Source organism: Mobula hypostoma, chromosome 12, assembly GCF_963921235.1.
Source record: "Mobula hypostoma chromosome 12, sMobHyp1.1, whole genome shotgun sequence".
NCBI classification, from domain to species: Eukaryota; Metazoa; Chordata; class Chondrichthyes; order Myliobatiformes; family Myliobatidae; genus Mobula; species Mobula hypostoma.
This window is the reverse complement of record NC_086108.1, coordinates 35,965,440-35,987,840: the sequence shown is the minus strand read 5'-3', so window position 1 is coordinate 35,987,840 and position 22,401 is coordinate 35,965,440. Positions and strand designations below refer to the sequence as shown.

The 22,401-nt window shown below is 38.4% G+C and overlaps 1 protein-coding gene across 2 annotated transcripts in view; it reads left to right on the top strand.

Moving 5' to 3' along the window:
* Positions 1 to 22,401, top strand: part of uchl5 (ubiquitin carboxyl-terminal hydrolase L5) — a 52,491-nt gene that overhangs the window by 12,508 nt on the left and 17,582 nt on the right. For both annotated transcript variants that reach the window (XM_063063846.1, XM_063063845.1), the window contains exons 2-6: positions 788 to 851; positions 4,435 to 4,540; positions 9,226 to 9,351; positions 20,841 to 20,902; positions 20,985 to 21,115. In XM_063063846.1, coding sequence (XP_062919916.1) covers positions 788 to 851; positions 4,435 to 4,540; positions 9,226 to 9,351; positions 20,841 to 20,902; positions 20,985 to 21,115 — 489 coding nt within the window. The remainder of the gene's footprint in view (positions 1 to 787; positions 852 to 4,434; positions 4,541 to 9,225; positions 9,352 to 20,840; positions 20,903 to 20,984; positions 21,116 to 22,401) is intronic.

Below are 22,401 nucleotides of genomic sequence, written 5' to 3'. Positions count from 1 at the left end.
ATATCGGAGCTCGGGGCGGGCAACTTAATTGCAAGCTGTCAAAGCAAGGGACGAAGGACAGCATTAGGTTCAGCAACAGTAGGGTAGTCTTGTTATTACATATCTTTTGGTTGCAATTTGACCACTCTTCGTCACAAACGTTGCTAACATTTGAAACAGACCGTTAAAGGCCTAATATCTGCTCGAGGAACTTAGCGGGTCGAACAGCAGACGTTTCGGGGATCAGGGGTCGGAATGATCGGCGCTTCGACCCCTTATGCAGGGTCTCGGCGCATAACCATCGACAATTCTGTTCCCTTTGCGGATAACTGCTCGACTCGTTGAGTTCCTCTATCAGTTCGTTTTGTTTCAGATTATGCTTCTGCAGTCTCTTGTGTCGTTAGCATTTGGGAGCTGTGATTCAGTTATATGTACCGTGTCTTTGGGGAGATGATAGGTGTAATGTTTCTTCATAAGACAGAGCTTTAAAGTTGCAAGTATTGATCTCGCATATCGAATTCAAAGCTGCAAAACGTGGTCTAGTTAGGAAAGAGTAATTTCAGTATAAATGCAAACAAACCTAAAATGTTGTTGAGATCAGACCACTTTAAAGCACTTTTAGAAAAAAATTTACAGCTATCTTTAAACCATCAGTTTGATTTAAGTGTTTTTGTATCTTTTCTGCGGCAATGCCTTCCCATAAGTTGTATTTTTTTGCTATACAATGACTGTTATATATGTTTTTAAATTTTATGCACACAATTGGGAGAGTATTAAATTTTAAAGTTGGTTCAATAACATGTTTCAGGATGCAAGGGTGTTCAGGTGGAAGAAATATGGAGTCTAGAACCAGAAAACTTTGACAAGTTAAAGTAAGTAACCGGATGGAATAAACTTTAAAATCAACATTAAATTAAAAACTGCATTTGGGTTCATCTGCATTCTAATACTGCATTCAGCAATGGAATATGACAGACTACCTTTAGCACTGCTATGGACTTATTTCATGGGTTTTTGCTCTGTCTTGTTTCAGCATAGCCTATTCCCCCCACTGTTTTGTATAATTTATGTATAATTCGTGTTTATTTGTTACCTGAATATACATGTCTATGATTCTGCTGCAGGCCTGTACCTCATCATACTTGTGCATATGAATATAAACTTGATTTGTCTTTATTTGGGTCTTAGCTTCATGCAGAAAAAAAGTATTAATTTGATGTATTGAGGGGAGATAGGTATTTGGTAAAAATTGAAAAGATTAGTTATGAATTATAAAGAAACAGACCAATGTGATAGGAAAATTAGGCAGGTCCTCCTTAACCTGGTAGTGTGGCTGGATAATGCACAAGGAAGAAGGGGGATATAGCATTTTTAATTGTGTTGTAAAGGATCAAAGGATGTTTGCTTAGGAATCTTCAAAAGTGGCAGGGTAAATTGAGGAAAACAATTATTTCTTCAAATAGAAGCAGAGTATCCAAGTAAATGGTCAAAGCTTTCATAGTATGTTAAGTTAGTCCACGTGAATTACTGTCTGAAATTTTGGGCACTATTTCTTTTTAAATAAGTGCTAGGTCAGTTCCTCAAAAAAGTTAAGAGATTTACTAGTGTAGTTCAAAGGATGACAGTCTTTAGTATGTAGAGAGATTAGATAAAGAGACGCAGGGAATCAGGGACATGAGATTTTGATGAAGGGACTCAACCTGAAACTTCGACTGTATATTTCTCTTCATAAATGTTGCATGATCTGCTGAGTTCCCTCAGCATGTTGGGTGTCATTCAAAGATTCAGGAGTTGCTTCTCTTGGAGCTTGAAGATTAAAGAGATATTTGATAGAAACTGTCAAGTGTTTTGATGAAATAATTTTACCAGTTATGAAGAGCAGAAAATACAGGACATCTACTTAACATGATTTCCAAAAGGAATTTTTCCACCAAATTAATAATTGTGATCTTGAAAACACTGTCTTGATGAGTTGTCAAAACATTCTATAATTTTAAAAGATGAGCTACTGTATAAAATGGAAAATGATGCTCACTGCTGATCGGGTAAAGATGTGTTATTGACACGAATTGATTAGTTTGTTACCTGAACATTCTTTTGGATCTGTAGGATATCACTAAGCCAATTTTTAAAAAAAATTGTGGAATAAGTCTGCAGTCGAGTTCAGTATTTGTTATTAATTTCTAACTGCTTAAGAGAAGGGTACTACCTCAAACCAGTTGCTTTTTTCTGGTGAAGGTATACTCTTAGTGCTGTTGTGTGAGGAGTTCCAGGATTAAAACCGATTGACTGACCCTGAAAGAGCAATGGTATTTGATTTTAAGGGGAATCTGGAGGTAGTAGTGGTCCCCAGACCTGAATCTCATAACCTCCTCAGTGGTAAGGTTCAAAGGTTTAGGAACTACTTTCACAATACTCTTGAGTAACTGCAGTGTTCCTTGCTGCTACATGTTGAAGCCATTATATATTGGTGGTTGAAAGAGTGACTACTTAGGATGATGAATAAGTTAGCAATTAAGCATGTGATGTTGTGTTGATAAATGCTTCTTGTGTGTTTTGCAACAGTCTGATAATTTAAATTTACTATTCATATTTTTGTCATTTGAGATTCATTTAACTGAAACTAAATCACTCAACTCCCATGTTAGTATTTTACTTAGTTAATGGATCATAATTTCAGGCCTATGTATTTTTCTGGTATGGTAACATGATAAATTTCCAATATTTGAAACCTCAGTAAATGTAAGAATGAAATTTATTGTGAGTTGACATCCATTGTATATGAGGCATGCAAGAAAAAGTTTGTGAACCTTTCAATTATCTGGTTTTCTGCATTAGTTACTCATAACCCTTTCAATTATCTGCATTAGTTACTCATAACATGTGGTTTGATCTTCATCTAAGTAACAATAATAGACAAACACAATCTGCCTAAACTAACAACACACAAACAATTGTACTTATAGTTTACAATAAGTACAGCGCCTATAAAAAGTATTCACCTCCCTTCATTTGTAAATCTGCCTGGAGCAGGCCATTCTCAAAAACTGAGTGACCGTGCAACAAGGAAATTAGTGAGGGAGGCTACCAGGAGACCCTGTGATAACTCTGGAGGATGTACCAGCTTCAGAGGCTGAGATGGGAGACACTGCACATACAACTGTTGCCTGGGTACTTCACCAGTCACGGCATTGTGGGAGAGTGGCAAAGAGAAAGCCACTGTTGGGAAAAAAATTGTATGAAATTTTAGTGCAATGCTGAAGGAGGTGAAAAAGAACCCAAGAGTAAGAACGAAAGATTTGCAGAGATCACTAGAACTTGTTAGAGTCTCTGTTCATGTGTCCACTGTAATAAAGAGACTGAACAAGAATGGTGTTCATGGAAGGACACCACAGAGGAAACCACTGCTCACCAAAAAAAACATTGCTGCACATTTCAAGTTTGCAAAAGACCACTTGAATGCTCCACAACGCTTCTGAGACAATGTTTTGTCAACAGATGTGACAAATGTGGAACTTTTCGGCAGAAATGCTCACTGTTAATGTTTGGAGGAAAATGGGCACTGCACACCAACACCAAAGCCTCATCCCAACTATGGAGCATGGTGGAAGGAGCATCATGGTGCTTCATTGCCTGGACAGCTTGTAATCGTTGAAGGAATAATGAATTCTAAATTGTATCAAGACATTTTACAGGAGAATGTCAGCTGAATGTTTGTCACCTGAAGCTTAATGAAGTTGGATAACGCAAGACAATGATCAGAAACACAAGAGTAAATCAACAACAGAATGGTTTTGTGTTTTGGAATGGCCATGTCAGAGTACAGACCTTAACTCAATTGAGATGCTGCGGCACGACCTGAAGAGAGCTGTTTACGTGAGATATTACAGAAATACTGATGAACTGAAACAGTTTTGATTAGGGTAATATTCTAAAAATCCTCCTCGCCTTTGTGCAAACCAGCAAAGGCGAGGAGGATCAGCAAACGTTTGCTGGAGATTATTGCTGCTAAATTAAATACAAGGGTTCACATTTCCTAGCCTGGGTTGAGAATGATTAAATGATGTGTTCAATAAAGACATGGAAAGTACAATTGTTTATGTGTTATTAGTTTAGGCAGATTGTGTTTGCCTTTTATTGTGACTTGAATGAAGATCAGACCACATTTTATGAGTAATTGATGCAGAGTACCAAGTAAATGCAAAGGATTCACAGACTTTTACTCATCATTGTAAATTCTCCAAATCTGGATCATCTGATAACAAGAATTCACTCTTTTAAAGTACATGCAGCAATGTTATATGCATTGTTGGTTGCTAGATCTGTTAAGCAGACAGCTTGCCTAGCAGCTGGTAGTATGATAAAATTGCACTAAAATATTTAGGGTGCACATATTTCTTGCCATATTGAGCATAGTCTTGTGTAATAGCTTCAGTAGTTCTCTTTCTTTTTCAGACCAGTTCATGGCCTCATCTTCCTATTCAAGTGGCAACCAGGCGAAGAACCAGCAGGATCCATTGTTCAGGATTCTAGACTTGAGAAGATCTTCTTTGCCAAGCAGGTGGACTAAGGCCGTTTCAATTAATTCTGGAACACGTGGTAAAACTATGATAATTTGGCACACTCTGCATTTTGTGATCCAACACGAGTTAAATTCACTAAAAAAACTTATGCAATATTACATGAGTTTCCTAGTGAACCCTAGTTAGTGAATCTAAAGCAAGTGCAGGAAATGGGGTTCTGGTTAGTTTGAAGTAAATGCAGGTGATGTCACCAGGTGAGCCAAACCATTGAGATTTTAGAGAAGTAGATTATCAGAGTTTTACTGCACTTGAGTAGTTTAGCTAGAATTATTAATTGGTAAACAAATAATGATATCGGCCTTGTGTAAAGAAGAATGGCAAGTATCACTGACTAATGACAAGTGGACATGCTTTGTAAATAAAAACTGGATAGGCTAAGCTCAACTGCTGCTTTCTCCGCTCACTGATTCATTACACCAAAATTTTCATCACATACTTTAATTTCCAAAATACGGATTGATAGAAAATATTTACCAAGATGTATTTCACCTTTGCTCTTCTGAATTATTTTTGTCTATTGTTAGCAAGTACAATAGCTAGATATAAAGGGCTGAAGTAGTGTGACAAAGCCAACAATATGACAGAGATTGCTTTCACTCAAGATCTGTCTACAAGTAAAAGGATAGTAGGAAGTGAAATAGAACAGGAACAATAAATAATCTGCAGGAGTAACTGAATAGGTCAAACAACATTTGCTGTGGGGAAAGGAATTAATAATATTTTGAGTCACGACAGAAAGTGGAGAGGAAAGATGGCCAGTGTGAAGAGAAGACACAGGAGCAGAATTAGATCATTCAGTCCATTGAGTCTGCTCTGCCATACCATTACTCATTCATTCATTTATTTATTTAGAGATACAGAATGGAAAAGACCCTTCTGACCCTTTGAAACATGCCACCTAGCAACCCCTGATTTAACCCTAGCTTAATCATGGGACAATTTACAATAACCAATTAAACTACTAATCAGTACATCTTTGGACTAAGGGAGGAAACTGGAGCACCTGGAGGAAACCCACCCATTCCATGGGGAGAATGTAGAGACTCCTTACAGAGGATGCGGAGATTGAGTTCTGAACTCCAGTGCTCTGAGCTGTAATAGCACTGCACTAGCCTCTACGCTACCGTGGCACCCACAATTATTATCCCTCTCAACCCCATTCCCTTGCCTTCTCCCTGTAACCTTTGACGAGTAGATCAGAAGATTATCAGTGAACTTAGGATGGTGACAGAATATATGTGTAAAATAGAACAGGATTTGGCTTGATGCCATATCTTTGGGAACAGTAAAGGTTCTTGAAGAGGTGCTTGAAAAGGGGATGCTTCCTATATCTTGGGAGCCTCTTCTTGATGAAAATAGATAACAGTGGTGAAATTCATCACATCTTTCAGTGTCCCAGCACAGCCATTGATCATTTGAGGTTGTCTAAACATCAGGAACTTTGATCTTGTACAAGACCTGTGATGTATTGGGCATTAGTGATCCTTCCCTTCCAAAATGCCTCTATGGTGTGGACTTGCATAGATAGCAGGCATCTCTGGTACTGGGGGAAAAAAACACTCATAATGCTCCACCAAGTACTTCAGTTTCACTGGAAAGAAAAGCACAACATTGTCAGTGCTTCTCCCTGTCAACATCCTCAGGATAATGACCCTAGATATATCAATGAACTGTATTGGGCAGGCCAGGTTGTTTTGACACCCAACTCCTTAAGAGACACTTAATTCCTAGCTTGCTCATGCAAAGAAGTGCCAGGTAAACAGGAAAAGATTCAAAACCTCCTTGGAGCAATGCTACTTCCCTCCAACTCTTGGAAACGGTGGACCATAACTAGTTGAAGTGGATTATGTTGAGAAGGTCAAGGACATTTATTGGAAGCACACAGATGTCCCATTTACATCTTGAAGTGATAGTAGCTTTGGTTCACATTTTCACACCACCTATACTAAACTCTTCTAATCCTATTTACTCGCAATAGGTCTGTAGCTTCAATGCCTTAGTGATTGAAAACTTGTGTAGATGTTTATTAATTGTCTTATAAGCTATCCACCCAGCACTTGCCTATTCTGTGGGAGTCTCCTACTCCTGTATTGGCCTCTTTGGTCACCTCAGCATCACGCAACAGTGAAGCAAAAACTTCTTCATTGATACCAAAGGATTGGCAAAGACAAGACATAAGTGAACAAGTATCGTAATGCACTGTTCAGTTTCTTTTTGCAAGCAGGAAAATAATAGAATTTTTGCCTACTCATTTCTCTTCGTAAGGATAGTGCAAATAAATATCAGATTGGTGGATATATATACACAATCAGTGGTTGTCACTTATGGGTTTGGAGGAAGTCCACTGAATTTTTTATTTGCTAGGCAACTAGTTATTAATTAACTACCAACAGCATTTTTCGTGAACAATTTGACATTTCTGAGGCCTGTCCTTCAATGACCTGTACTATTTGTGGCAGGCTATCAAGTGTAGAATTATATAAAGTATTCTGATCAATGGATCATTTTTCTGAATCCTCTGTAATGCTGACTATATGAATATTTTGTTAAGATAATGATTTTCATTTAATGATTGTCAGTGGAAAAATTTTTCCTGAACAAGATTTTTTTTTCTCTAAGTAAGACCATTTTGATATTTTCAGTTAATATATATAGGTTTATGGGTAGCTTTTATAGCTTTTAATATCTATATTGTGTTGGGCACGTGGCCAAGTGGTTAAGGCGTTCGTCTAGTTATCTCAGGGTTGCTAGTTTGAGCCTCAGCTGTGGCAGCGTGTTTGTGCCCTTGAGCAAGGCACTTAATCACACATTGCTCTAGTGTCTGTGTGAGGAGTGGTGTCTCACACAGACTTCCCATCTGCGCATTGTAAGGCATGAAAATGCCCGATGCAGGCCTCTCATGGTCTGAGTCAATGTTCCCTCCCCTCCCCGTTCCCCTTAATATCTAGATACAAATTGTTTGCTGTATTAGAATATAAAACAGTTAAGTCTTCTCATCGAGATATTACTGTAGAATGGAACGATATTTTAACAGACTATAGGATGTTCTCTTTTTTTATATTTATTTCTTATTTAGTTTTTAAGTTTTGAATGTCATAGTTTTAAAATCAAAACTCAAAGCTATTTCCAATATTAACCAATGGGTACATACTTAAATAGTGCAGATTTAGGTGATTTGACAAAAGAATCAGGGAAGATGAAGAAAGAGGTTTGTAGCCAACTAATGCTTGATATTTGCACTATGCTTTCAATGTGTAACCTGGAGATTCCATATCTCTATAAATTTATTCAATGAAGAGGCAGGGAAAGGAACTAACTAGATTGTTCTTTGAAAGAGATGGTGCAGAGTCAGTGGAGCAGGTGCCTGCCATCTGTGTTCTACAAGTCTATGAATCCTTGTATAAAATAATATGAATTCCCATATAGTGAAATTGCAATAGTGTTGAACGTGAATATAGACTATATTTGTTTACATAGGCATACTAAATATTATAAATACTATCAGACTATTGAATTAGTGACTTAAGATGGCTTGTTTGATCTGCAGTGGTGAAGTACTTGCCAGCTGAAGTTTTCATATTATGAAAGGATTAGATTGTGGCACCATGGAGAAAACATTTTCACTTCTGAGTATCATCTGCACTCTGGACAGTGAATAAATTAAAATAAACTTACCTGCAGAATTTAACTGCAAGGAGTGTTTAAGATGCTCAGCACCATATTTCTGGTGAAGCTTGATTTTAAAATCAATGGAGAGGAATGGAATGAAAGGATATGTTGATAGGGATCAAAGCAGGAGACGCTGTAAATCTGAATTAAAAACAGAATGTGCTGGAAAGACAGGTCAGCCCGCAGTTATGGAAAGGGAGGGTTAAATATTTCAGAGACCCTCCATCAGAACTGCAAAGGAAAGAAGACAAGTTGCTGATGAAGGGTCTTTGACTTGAGTTGTTAACTCCATTTCATTTTCTACAGATGCAGCCTAACTTGAATGTTACCAGCATTTTCTTGATTAATTAAAAATGTTAGATAAAGAAGGTAAGATTGGGGCTTTTGGCGAATAAATCAATATGCAAACTAAATAGGTTGATATCCATGAAGATATTAAAACAGGAAATACCTTTACTCATCCCAACACTGAACTGAATCCACAATCTATGGACTCACTTTTAAGGACTCTACAATTTGTGTTTTCAATACTTATTGCTTAGTTATTTATTATTATTATATTTTTCTTTAGTTTTGCATTTGCACAATTTGTCTTTTGCATATGGGTTAGTTGTCAGTCACTGTTGTGACAGAATCAAGATAAACTGCACACGTTTCTTTGTATTTACTGAGAATGCCCACAAGAACATGAATCTCATGATAGTGTATTGTGACGTATATATGCTGTAGTAATTAATTTATTTTGAATTTTGAATTAGAAAAGAAAAAAAAGTTAAAACATAATCTGTATATTTATTTCCTTGATTAGAAAAATAAGTGAGCTAATAAACATGTTTTACTTTCTAGTCTTTCTAATTCAAAGATTAGAAGCAATTTAATATTAATGTCTTTATGGACATAGTTTTTTTCTATGATTGATTTTGATGCAAGGACATGTTAGGAATCTTCTCTGTCTCTGTGTTTGATGACTTTTCTCTTTGTTTTCCCTCTCAAGGTTATCAATAATGCCTGTGCAACTCAGGCTATTATCAGTGTGTTACTGAACTGTATTCACCCAGATGTAGAACTGGGAGAGACTCTTGGGGAATTTAAAGAATTCTCACAAAGCTTTGATGCAGCTGTAAGTATTCCCAAATTAATCTAATTTCTTTGTGTGCAGCATACTTTACTCTAGTAATTGGAACATAGTTGGTCCATCCATAAAACATTTCCTTTTCATTTTCAGTCAATCCCCAGTGATCTGCTATCTGATTATTTAGCAATCTCAATGGGTCAGCTCCTGGCTCATCTTGTTCTTTTCCTTGCGCTCCCTTTAAATTCGTGTTGTTCTCTGAGATTTAGTAACCTCTTAAAAAAAAGGTACTTAAAAATCTGCTACATTGACGGCTGCATTGGTGCTGCTTCATGCACTCATGTTGAGCTCATCAATTTCATCAACTTTGCCTCTAACTTCCTCCCTGCCCTTAAATTCACTCGGTCCATTTCTGACACCTTCCTCCCCTTTCTCAATCTGTCTCCATCTCTGGAGACAAACTCAACGAACATCTTTTATAAATGTACCAATTCCCACAGTTATCTTGACTAAACCTCTCCCTACCCTATCTCCTTTAAAAATACTATTCCCTTTTCTCATTTCCTTCGTCTCCACCACATCTGTTCCCAGGATGCGGCTTTCCTTTCCAGGACATCAGAGATGGCCACCACCATCAAAAACGGGATTTCCCTTCCTCCACTATTGATGCAGCCCTCACCTGCATCTCCTCCATTTCCTGAACAAACGCCCTCACACTGCCTTCCTGCTGCCTTAACTGTGATAGTTTCTCGTTCTTGCCTACCACCACACGAGCCTCCGCATTCAACACATCATCCTCTGCAACTTCCGCCATCTCCAAAGAGATCCTAAAACTAAACATATCTTTTCCACCCCTCTGCTTTCTGCAGGGATTATTTCCTCCGTGATTCCCTTGCAAGCGTCCTAAGTGCTACACCTGCCCATTCACCTGCTCCCTCACCTCCATTCAGGGCCCCAAACGGTCCATCCATGTGAGGCAACACTTCACCTGTGAACCTGCTGGGGTCATCTATTGTGCCCAGTGCTCCCAATGCATCCTCCTCTACATTGGTGAGACACATTGTAAATTGGGGGACTGCTTCATCTACTCCACTCGATCTCGCTAAAGTGGAACTTGCTGGCAGCCAAACATTTTAGTTCCAATTTCCGTTCCCACATGTTGGTCCATGGCCCCCTCTTGTGCCACATTGATGCCACACTTGGTGGAAGAGCAACACCTTATATTATGTCTGGTTAGCCTCCAAACTTATTACATTTTAAAATCTTTTTTATTAATTATTATTGAAGATCAACAAAACAATACATTAAAGTAATCAAGTCAACATGTCAATATGTACAATGAGAATTAAATGATCAAATAACTGATTAACAAAGCTGAACAATTTATCAATAATAAGAAGAAAAAATAAAATGTTAGATCTATTTTTTTGGGAAAAAGAACCCATACTAACTAAAAAAAACCCAACTAACAGAAAAAAAACGAGAAAAATAAACCATTGGGAGCACAACCCCAGAGCTATACGCCGTACAAGTTTCCATAAAAGAAAAACATCAATCCGCCAACTCAATGCCTCCAAACTGATGTCATGAACATTGATGTCTCCTTCTGATAAAGAAAAACTCCCCCTCCCTTTTTCTGTTCCCACTCTGGTCTGTAATCTCTTCTCATCTGCCTATCACTTCTTCCTGGGTCCCCTCCTCCTTCCCTTTCTCCTATCAGATTCCTTCTTCTCTAGCCCTTTATCTTTCCAACCCACCTGGCTTCACCTATCACCTTTTATCTATCCTCTTTCCCCTCCCCCCCACCTTTTCATTCTGGCATTTTCCCCATGTTTTAGTCCTGAAGAAGGGTCTCAGCCCGAAATGTCAACTGTTTATTCATTTTCTTCTTTTTTTTTTCCTTTTTTAAAATTTTATTTTTATTTGGATAAGGAATTCACAAATATCATGTACTTTATTCACACATATAACCTTTTCCATTTTTTTATATTCATCCCAGTTTGGCAAAAGAATAAATCAAGGAAGGTAGTGCACCCGTGGCTGACAAGAGAAATTAGGGATAGTATCAATTCCAAAGAAGAAGCATACAAATTAGCCAGAGAAAGTGGCTCACCTGAGGACTGGGAGAAATTCAGAGTTCAGCAGAGGAGGACAAAGGGCTTAATTAGGAAGGGGAAAAAAGATTATGAGAGAAAACTGGCAGGGAACATAAAAACTGACTGTAAAAGCTTTTATAGATATGTAAAAAGGAAAAGACTGGTAAAGACAAATGTTGGTCCCCTACAGACAGAAACAGGTGAATTGATTATGGGGAGCAAGGACATGGCAGACCAATTGCATAATTACTTTGGTTCTGTCTTCACTAAGGAGGACATAAATAATCTTCCAGAAATAGTAGGGGACAGAGGGTCCAGTGAGATGGAGGAACTGAGCGAAATACATGTTAGTAGGGAAGTGGTGTTAGGTAAATTGAAGGGATTGAAGGCAGATAAATCCCCAGGGCCAGATGGTCTGCATCCTAGAGTGCTTAAGGAAGTAGCCCAAGAAATAGTGGATGCATTAGTGATAATTTTTCAAAACTCGTTAGATTCTGGACTAGTTCCTGAGGATTGGAGGGTGGCTAATGTAACCCCACTTTTTAAAAAAGGAGGGAGAGAGAAACCAGGGAATTATAGACTGGTTAGCCTAACGTCGGTGGTGGGGAAACTGCTGGAGTCAGTTATCAAAGATGTGATAACAGCACATTTGGAAAGCGGTGAAATCATCGGACAAAGTCAGCATGGATTTGTGAAAGGAAAATCATGTCTGACGAATCTCATATAATTTTTTGAGGATGTAACTAGTAGAGTGGATAGGGGAGAACCAGTGGATGTGGTATATTTGGATTTTCAAAAGGCTTTTGACAAGGTCCCACACAGGAGATTAGTGTGCAAACTTAAAGCACACGGTATTGGGGGTAAGGTATTGATGTGGATGGAGAATTGGTTAGCAGACAGGAAGCAAAGAGTGGGAATAAACGGGACCTTTTCAGAATGGCAGGCGATGACTAGTGGGGTACCGCAAGGCTCAGTGCTGGGACCCCAGTTGTTTACAATATATATTAATGACTTGGATGAGGGAATTAAATGCAGCAGCTCCAAGTTTGCGGATGACACGAAGCTGAGTGGCAGTGTTAGCTGTGAGGAGGATGCTAAGAGGATGCAGAGTGACTTGGATAGGTTGGGTGAGTGGGCAAATTCATGGCAGATGCAATTTAATGTGGAAAAATATGAAGTTATCTACTTTGGTGGCAAAAATAGGAAAACATATTATTATCTGAATGGTGGCCGATTAGGAAAAGGGGAGGTGCAACGAGACCTGGGTGTCATTGAAAGTGGGCATGCAGGTACAGCAGGCGGTGAAAAAGGCGAATGGTATGCTGGCATTTATAGCGAGAGGATTCGAGTACAGGAGCAGGGATGTACTACTGCAGTTGTACAAGGCCTTGGTGAGACCACACCTGGAGTATTGTGTGCAGTTTTGGTCCCCTAATCTGAGGAAAGACATCCTTGCCATAGAGGGAGTACAGAGAAGGTTCACCAGATTGATTCCTGGGATGGCAGGAGTTTCATATGAAGAAAGACTGGATGAACTGGGCTTGTACTCGTTGGAATTTAGAAGATTGAGGGGGGATCTGATTGAAGCGTATAAAATCCTAAAGGGATTGGACAGGCTAGATGCAGGAAGATTGTTCCCGATGTTGGGGAAGTCCAGAACAAGGGGTCACAGTTTGAGGATAAAGGGGAAGCCTTTTAGGACTGTGATTAGGAAAAACTTCTTCACACAGACAGTGGTGAATCTGTGGAATTCTCTGCCACAGGAAACAGTTGAGGCCAGTTCATTGGCTATACTTAAGAGGGAGTTAGATATGGCCCTTGTGGCTACGGGGATCAGGGGGTATGGAGGGAAGGCTGGGGCGGGGTTCTGAGTTGGATGATCAGCCATGATCATAATAAATGGCGGTGCTGGCTCGAAGGGCCGAATGGCCTACTCCTGCACCTATTTTCTATGTTTCTATAATTATTTATACATTCTTAAGTACACATTGAGATGATATAAAAGGATATTAGACACTTAAATAGATAATTATGTACTGTGGTAATTCTAATCTATTAGGCTAAGTAATGGTATTAGTTGTTAAGAAAAATGGTAGTAATAGTTTCCATATGACTCTTCTGGACCATTTCCACTGGTCCAAAATGTTGTATATAAGCCTATGTAACAACCATTGTAGGTGTTTATATCCTAATTTGTTCATGCTTGCTCCTGCCCGCAGACATAATTATCTAATCCCTATGTACTTATTTACTTAATTTTTTCATTTTTTATCCCTTTCCCAAATCTTTCCCTTTACTTGTGTTAATTCTCTATTTTCCAAAAGAAAACAAAAACAAAAAAAAAAGACATTTAGACTAGGGGTGCTTACGTTAGCAATATTACTATGTTGATGAGAAGAGCAGTATAAATCATTAGGAGAGTCATCTAAAGTCTGCTCGCATTGGGGTTATATATTCAATCCATTTATTCCAGATTTGATAAAATTTTTCTTTTTGAATTCTCAGGGAGTAAGTCAACTTCTCCATTTTAAATATTTCCAAGATAATTTCGTGCCAATCTTCTAATGTAGGTGGTATTGGATTTAGCCACTTTCTAGTGATTGATTTCTTACTTGCCGCTAAGAGGGCCTGCAGCAACTTTATATCTTCCTTCTGTTCAAGAAACAATACATGCCCCAAATAGAGCATCTCAAAGTTCAGAGGTATCTGGGACCTAAGTACCTTAACTAATGTTCTATGAATACCTTCCCAATATAGACTTAATTTAGGGCAATCCCAGAAAATATGAAAATGATTTTCCTCCTTGGAGCCGCACCTTCTCCAACAAGTCACGTTTGTATCTTTGTATTTTTCCTGATATGGGGTCTTGAAGTATCTTATAATGTTTTTCCAACTATGTTCTCTCCAAGTCAAAGAATTAGTCGAGGACCATTGAAAACTGCAGATTTTCCCCCAAGCCTCCTCTGAAAGTACCAACCCCGCTTCTTTCTCCCACTTCTCTTTAATATACAGTGTATTTACATTTTTAGCATGGGAGAGTGCATTATATACTCGAGAAACTGATTTACTAGGTATTGAACTGCAAGCCGAATTCAGAATCTTGAAAAATTCTAATTCTACTGTTGATAGGTCTGTATATCTACAATTCTGGTTAACATAGTTTCGTATTTGAAGGTACCTAAAAAAGTCATTATGTTCTCGGCCATGTTTGTCCTGCAGGATTTGGAAACTTTGTAGTACTCTTTTATCTATAAATGAGAGGTAGGTTGTAAGACCTTTCTTTATCCATAGCTCAAATCTTTTATCTCCTCTGTTGGGAAGGAATTCGGTATCATATGCACACCATCTAAAGAGTTTTAACATGTTATTAATTCCACATGAATTAACCACCTTCTGCCATACTTTTAATGTAAGATTTATCCAACTGTTTTTAAATTTTTCCAACTGGGCCATCAATCCTTCGTCAGCTGTTGAGGCCTGTAGAGGAAAACTGTCAACTAATCCAAATTCTATTTCCTTCCATCTAGCCTTATATTCCCTATTGCACCAATATAACAGAGGGGTTATCTGTGAGGCATAAAAATAATTTCTCAGGCAAGGAAGAACCATACCTCCTTCCTTCCTTCCCTAACTGTAAGGTGTTATATCGAATTCTGGGTTTCTTTCCTTGCCAAATGAAGCGGGAAATCCATTTGTCCCATTCCCTGAATTGATTATCATCCACCTCCACCGGTAAAGTATGGAAAAGATACAATAACCGAGGAAGAATATTCATTTTTATAGTATTTATCCTTGAATTTAAACTTAAAAAGGGGATAAGATTCCATCTAGGCATATCTGCTTTTATCTCTGAGATCAATGGCCCATAATTTACCTGTGACAGTGTTGAAAGATCCTTCGGCAGGGTTATTCCTAAATATTTTAATGATTTAGCTTCCCACTTAAGATCGTATGTACCCTGCAATTTTTTGGATGGTGTATAATTTAGGGACATAACCTGCGTTTTCTTTACATTTATTTTATAACCTGATATTTTCCCAAAGTCATCCAACAGTGTAAACAATCCTATAAATGATTTTTCTGGTTCACTCAGATAGACCAAAACATCATCTGCGAATAACGCCACTTTCTGTTCAATCCCTGCCACCTTGATACCTTTTACGATTTCGCTCTGTCTTATTAGTTGGGCAAGCGGTTCAATATATAGCGCAAAAAGGAGAGGAGAAATTGGGCATCCCTGTCTAGTGCCTCTCTCTAAGATGAAGGAGTCAGAGAGGTCCCCATTTATCTTAACTCGGCCTGTAGGGCTGTCATATAGAGTCTGAATTACTTTAATAAACTTTTCTTGAAAGCCGAATCTTCCTAACACTCTGTATTGGAATGCCCAACTAACCGAATCAAAAGCTTTCTCAGCGTCCAATCCTACTACCATTGTCTCTGTCTCGTTCTTATTAACCTGTTCTACTATGTGCAGAGTTCTCCTTATGTTGTCCTGTGTTTGTCTTTGTTGAATAAATCCAGTCTGGTCTAAGTGGATTAGGCCAAGTAAAAGCTTTTCCAATCTGCGCGCTAATATAGATGTAAATAGTTTGTAATCTAAATTAAGAACACTAATTGGCCGATAATTGCCACATTCTAGTTTATCTTTACCCTCTTTAGGAATAACTGAAATAATCGCTTCTCTCCAGGAAGGTGGAGTTTCTCCTCTCTGCAAGATCCAATTAAAGGTGTTAAGTAGTAATGGGGCTAACTGTGTCTTCAGGGATTTGTACCACTCTGAGGTAAACCCATCAGAACCCGGGGACTTTCCAGCCTTTAACCTAGAGATGGTCACGTTCAGTTCTTTGACAGTTACTGGTTCTAATAAACTTTCATTTTGTAAATCTGTAAGTTTAGGTAGATCTAAAAAATTCAATACACTGTCTATATAGGGCTCATTGGGGGCCTGGGGTTGGGAGTACAGCTCTTGATAATATGTTTCAAAACTCTCTTGAATTTTCCCTATTGTACTCTCCACAAGTTTTGTCTTTGGATTCTTTATTTTATGAATTGTATTGTCTGCTTGTTGTTTTCGTAATTTATATGCTAATAATCTATCTGATTTACCTCCTACTTCATAATTCTTTTGTCTCAGGTAAAGAAAATTTCTTTGAGTTTCCAACGTATAAATATTGTCAATTTCACTTTGCAATTTCCTAATTTCCTGTTTTCGATTTGAATTACTTTTGTTGCTATCTACAACTTGAAGTTCTTTTAATTTTCCTTGAAGGTCTGCTAATTTTTGTGCATTGATTTTTTTCATGTGAGTGGTAATGGAAATAATTTTCCCTCTCAGTACAGCTTTCAATGTATCCCATAAGATCACTGGTGATGTTTCTCCCGTGTCATTAAGGTCTAGATATTCTTTGATTTCTCCCTTTAATCTCTCCATTACTTTCGGGTTATTGAGTATATGTGAGTTTAGCCTCCATAGTGTTTTCCTCATTTTCCTTTCCAGGATTAGAGACATAGAGACTGGGCTATGATCCGACAGATCAATTGTTGCAATATTACAGTTTTTTATCCTGAGTCTGTCTGTATTAAAGATAAAGAAATAGTCTATCCTTGAATAGGCTGAATGAGGGAAAGAGTAATGTGTATAATTTTTACTAGTAGGGTGTAATTCCCTCCAGACATCTATAATTCCCAACTCCTCCATCAATGAATTCATTTTCCGAGTCAGAGGTTTATTCTGAGTAACTATTCTTGAAGAATCTAATACAGGATTTAATCTAATATTAAAATGCCCTCCACAAATTACTACCCCTTGAGAACTGACCATTAGGTCAAAAATGTGTCTATAAAATGACCATTCACAACCTGGAGGAGCATAAGCATTCAGCAATGTTATTTCTGTGCCTTCTATTCTTCCTGTGATTTTTACAAACCGTCCTTCTTTGTCTTTAGTCTCTGAAATATGTTCATAATTAAGAGTACTTGATATTAAAGTAGCTACCCCTCTTTTGTGACTGAATTTATATGATGAATAAAATACATGCTTAAAGCCCATTCTTTTTAATTTTCCATGTTCAGATTGGCTCATATGTGTTTCCTGGAGGAAAGCTATTTGTGCCCTCTCTTTTTTCGATTTAGACATAATCTTATTTCTTTTAATTGGATTCAAAACCCCATTAACATTATAGGAAATTATTTTTACCAATTCAGTTTGCATTTTTCTCTAGTAGAAAAAAAACTCTCCTTTTCTAACCAAACAGTAAGCAATCCCTTCTCAACAGTAAACCAAGACATACAACCACACCCTAGACATTTTTGAACGTGTAACATTTGAAAATTTTTCCCGACTTCCCACAGTGAGGCCTGAGCACCGACCCGCCTCAGTTCAGAGGGATAACCTCTATCTTCACCCTGTGTTAGAGGGCCCTCAGCAGTTTGAATAATCATAGAGAATTTTCTCCTATTTATGTCTCGACCAAATTGCTATCATTCAAATTATTCCGCCTAGTTTATTTTCAGTTACCAGTTTTCATTTTATCTTTAAGTCCGATTTACTCTTTTCAGTCATTTCTCTTAATTAATCTGTATTCTCTGTACATTCGCGTCTGAATATTTGCAGCTTTTCCTTGTAGTTTGACACTCTGGTTCGAGTGGAGCGTCCTCGCCCCACTAACTGCCACGACATCTGCCGAATCCTCTCCAGTAGCGACTCCGGTTGGGTGATAACTTTAATAGGTAGTCCCCGGTCCGCCAGGTCCAACGTTGCCTCCTCCACCGTAGCGTAAGTTTTTGTCCCTTCGTCGTAAAAGACTCTCAGCCGAGCTGGATACAGAGTCTGGAATCTGATGTTGTTTTCCTTCAGAACTCTCCGTGTTTCTGCATATTCCTTCCGTCTGGCAAGAATCCCCGGTGCGTAGTCGTGGTCTAAACTGATTTTACAGTTGTTCCACATGAAACCTTTATTTTGCCATGCCCTTTTAAGCACCTCTTCCTTCGTTCTGTAACTGAGAAATCTGATCAGAATCGATCTGGGCTGGGCGCCTGCCAGGGGCTGTGGTGCCAATGCGCGGTGAGCCCTTTCTATCTGTAGGTCTTTTGCGGCCGGTATATCAAGGTTCTCGCTAAGCAGCTTCTCCACGAAGGGAATCATCAATCCGGGTTTACCTTCGGTTCCTTCGGGAACTCCGTAAATCCTCACATTTTCCCTTCTTGAGCGTTCTTCTTGATCTATTAGTTTCCACTGGAGCTGGTTTTTTAGCTTCAGCATTTCTGCTATCACTTCCTCAGCGTTTTGTAGCTTCTCTTCAATTCCAACAATCCTCGCTTCGGCTTCATCTATCCGCGAGTTAGTGTTTACTATTTCTCCTGTAATATCTTCCAGCTGTTTGCTGTTATCTTGTCGGAACTCGCGAATCTCTCCGAGAATCAAAGACAGAGTCACCGATTCCCCCTCATTATCTCCGTCCTGGCTTGCCGTGGGGGAGCTAGGCCCGTCGCCTTGCTGCGTCTCTTTATGTTTATCAGCCTTCGGAGCGGACTTTTTAATCTTGTTCTTAGACATCATCCTTGCCCCTTTTATTAATATAGTTATGCAATATTAAGTATTTGTCTAAATTCGATTTTGGGGCAGTTTACCTTCTTTTTTGTCGAGAGACCTTTTCCTTACGCCGCCATTCCCTTGACGACCCGGAAGTCCCCCCTGTTTATTCATTTTCATAGATGCTGCTGACCTGCTGAGGTCCTACAGCATTTTGTGTGTGTTACTTAAAATTCAGTTGATGTGTTAATGATGCTTTCTAAGAGTCTGGAAAGTCTGCCAATCTGCCCGATGTCCCGAGAGTGCTTCATTATTGGAGTTTGACTGTGTTTGGAAATACAAATGAAGAAACAAAAAGGAACATTGGTATAGGTTTATTTTTGCCAGGTGTAGTGAAAAGCTTGTCATGCTTACTGTTCATTCAAATCAAATCATTACACATTGCACTGAGGTAGAATAACAAAAAACAACAACAATGCAGTATAAGGGGTAAAAGCTACTGAAGAAGTGCAGTGCAGGTAAACAATACAAGATCATAGCAAGTAGATTGTGAAGTCAAGAGTTTACATTATCGTCAGAGACAGTTAACAGTGGGATTAAAAACAATCCTCCCTGATGTTTGCAGGCTTCCGTACCTTCAGCCTGATGGGAGAGGGGAGAAGAGAGAATGTTTGAGATGGATTGGATATTTGATTATGTTGGCTGTTTCACTGAGGTGACAAGAAGTATAGAATCCTTAAAAGAGCAGCTTCTTCTCGTAATGTACTGAGCTGTGTCCATAACTCTGCTTTTTTTTGTGTGTGGTTTCGTGCAGAGCAGTTGCCATGTGAAGCTGTTACTAATCCAGACAGAATGCTTTCTATAGTGCATCAATAAAAATTGGTAAGGGTTAACGGGGATTTGTGAAATTTCTTTAGTCTTCTGAAGAAGTAGGGACGTTGGTGTTCTTGAAATTAAGGATGAAAATGAAAAGGAAGTCATGTAACATATTATGGAACCATAGAATTTTAGGTTCATTGTTAAAGTTATTTTGGTTGTGATGTTGGGAGGGAGTTGATCAGTAAGTTGGTCAGTCACTTTCACTTTATTTGGTGCAAACTTGAGCATACAGGCAATGATGTCTTATTTAGATGGGTTTTTTTTTAGGGTACCTGGAGCTAGAGACCGGCCTCAGAGCACTGAAATGTTACATTTATCCTGTTACGTTATATGCCTCAGTGTTGGGACAATATCTAGTAACAGGAGTAAACGAATTGAAGCTGCAGAGATGTTGTTTTTGAGGAGGATGCAAAGAATATCATGGATGAAATGAATATCTAACGAGGATGTCATGAACAGAGCAAACACAAAAAGAGAAGTAATGTGTGAGACCATGAAAAGGCAATGTAAATTCATTGGACATGTGATTAGGAAAGAGGAGTTAGAATGCACGGTAATTATGGGAAAGATTGAAAGGAAGAAAGCAAGAGGAAGACAAAGACAAATGATGATGGAGACAGCAGCCGGAGAACTGGAAATGAATACCAATGAATTGATCCACTTGACCCGAAACAGGAGTGCGTGGGCCATGGCAGTCAAAGCTCAAACTGGGCACGGCACCTGATGATGATGATGATGATGGAGCTAGAGAGAGAGAGTGTCCCCACTGAATTAAGTGTGAAATACATATATAAAAATTCAGAAAATGATCACATTTGTTTTCTTTCTTTTTAGTCATCTTGCTTTTTTTTTGCAGATTATTCTTTTAGAATACCAATCATCATTTTGTTTTTATTTGTAATTCAGAATATTTCAGGCAAACACGTGGGTAGGACTGGGGAGTGGTGAACACTTACATGAATCCTTGATTTAACATGGTGATATACGAATAAAGCAGTCCTTGGATTGATTGATTTTAATCTTTATAACAGATGAAAGGTTTGGCTCTGAGCAACTCTGAAGTCATTCGGCAGGTTCACAATGGCTTTGCCAGGTATGAAATCTCTACATCACCTGTTTTCTCACCAGCTTTGTCCAAAGTTCCTCTGAACCTATTCTGGCACTTTTCTTCCCAGGCAGCAGATGTTTGAATTTGATGCCAAGACTGCAGGAAAGGAGGAAGATGCATTCCATTTTGTCAGTTACTTTCCCGTCCATGGAAGATTATATGAACTGGATGGATTGAGGGAAGGGCCAATTGACTTGGGTAATGATGGTTCTCGTGTTTGGAGCTATTTGTCATGTATTGTCATAAAGTCAAATTGTAATGGATGTTTCTGATAATGTGTTCTTTTTGGGCTATGAATAGCACTTAAAATTATGTCATTTTTAATCTTTTGTGCATGATATAAGATGTAGCTAGAAATTTAGCTTTCCAATTAAATAAATATATTTTATTTTATTTTATTTAGTTCTCCCAACTATTTCTTCCCTGCTGAAAATAATGTTGGTTGTTGGAATATCATTTCAGAACAGCCCCATGGTATCCAGTAGCCATTCTTCATATATTGGTTTAGCGTTGGAAAGGAGATAGGTTTTGGTTGTCCTTTTCCCTATATAAGTTTCACAGTAAATAATGTTTGAAATATATTCTCTAGATAATGGGATAAGTAACCGCATAATCTTTTTTAGTAGTATTGATTGATGGTTGGTCATTGGTCCAAACATATGTAGCTCATCTGACCTGAGAGATTTTTTTTTGCTTCTCTAGGAAGGCATAGGCCTCAGTTTTAAGGCTCAACTTAAAGATGCCATCTCTTGACAATGTATTTTCAGCATGATTTGATTTTGGAAGCGGCAGTAAATATCACTCAGAAGGGCTCACAGTTGATTTTAATTCTGTTCTTAACATGTAACTTCGAAGTTCAGAGACTGTGGCATTGCTTAGTTAGACATTGATATAAAAGGTAGGGAAAATTAAAATTCTGCATGTATATAATCTGTCTCCACCCCTAATAAATTTACTAACATTTCCCTGTGTTGTTCAGGATTATTTGTAAAGTTATAAGAAGGCTGTTAGATTTTCGTTTGATTTAGAAAATTGATCTAATCTCAGGAAAACATTGGCTTAAAAAACATTAGAATGGCATGTAGTAGAAACTAGAATTTGAGGTGCCCTGCAACTAATTTGCCAAAAAAAAGATATATTTTGTTTCCATATTGTCTACATCTCTAGAAGTGCAGTCAGTTGTCACTAAAGGGAGTAGGAATAAAAGCAGCCTTCTCTGGTTTGCTCCAGATGACTAGTGACGTTCCACAGGGGTCAGTGTTGGGACTGCTTCTTTTCACGTTATATGTGAATAATTTGAATGATGGAATTGGTGGTTTTGTGGCCAAGCTTGTGGACTATACAACGATAGGTGCAGGGGCAAGTATTGTTGAGGAAGCAGGGAATCTGCAGAAGGACCAAGACAGATTTGGAGAATGGCCAAAAAAGTGAAAGATGAAACATAGTGTAGGGAAGTGTATAGTCATGCACTTTGGTAGAAGGAA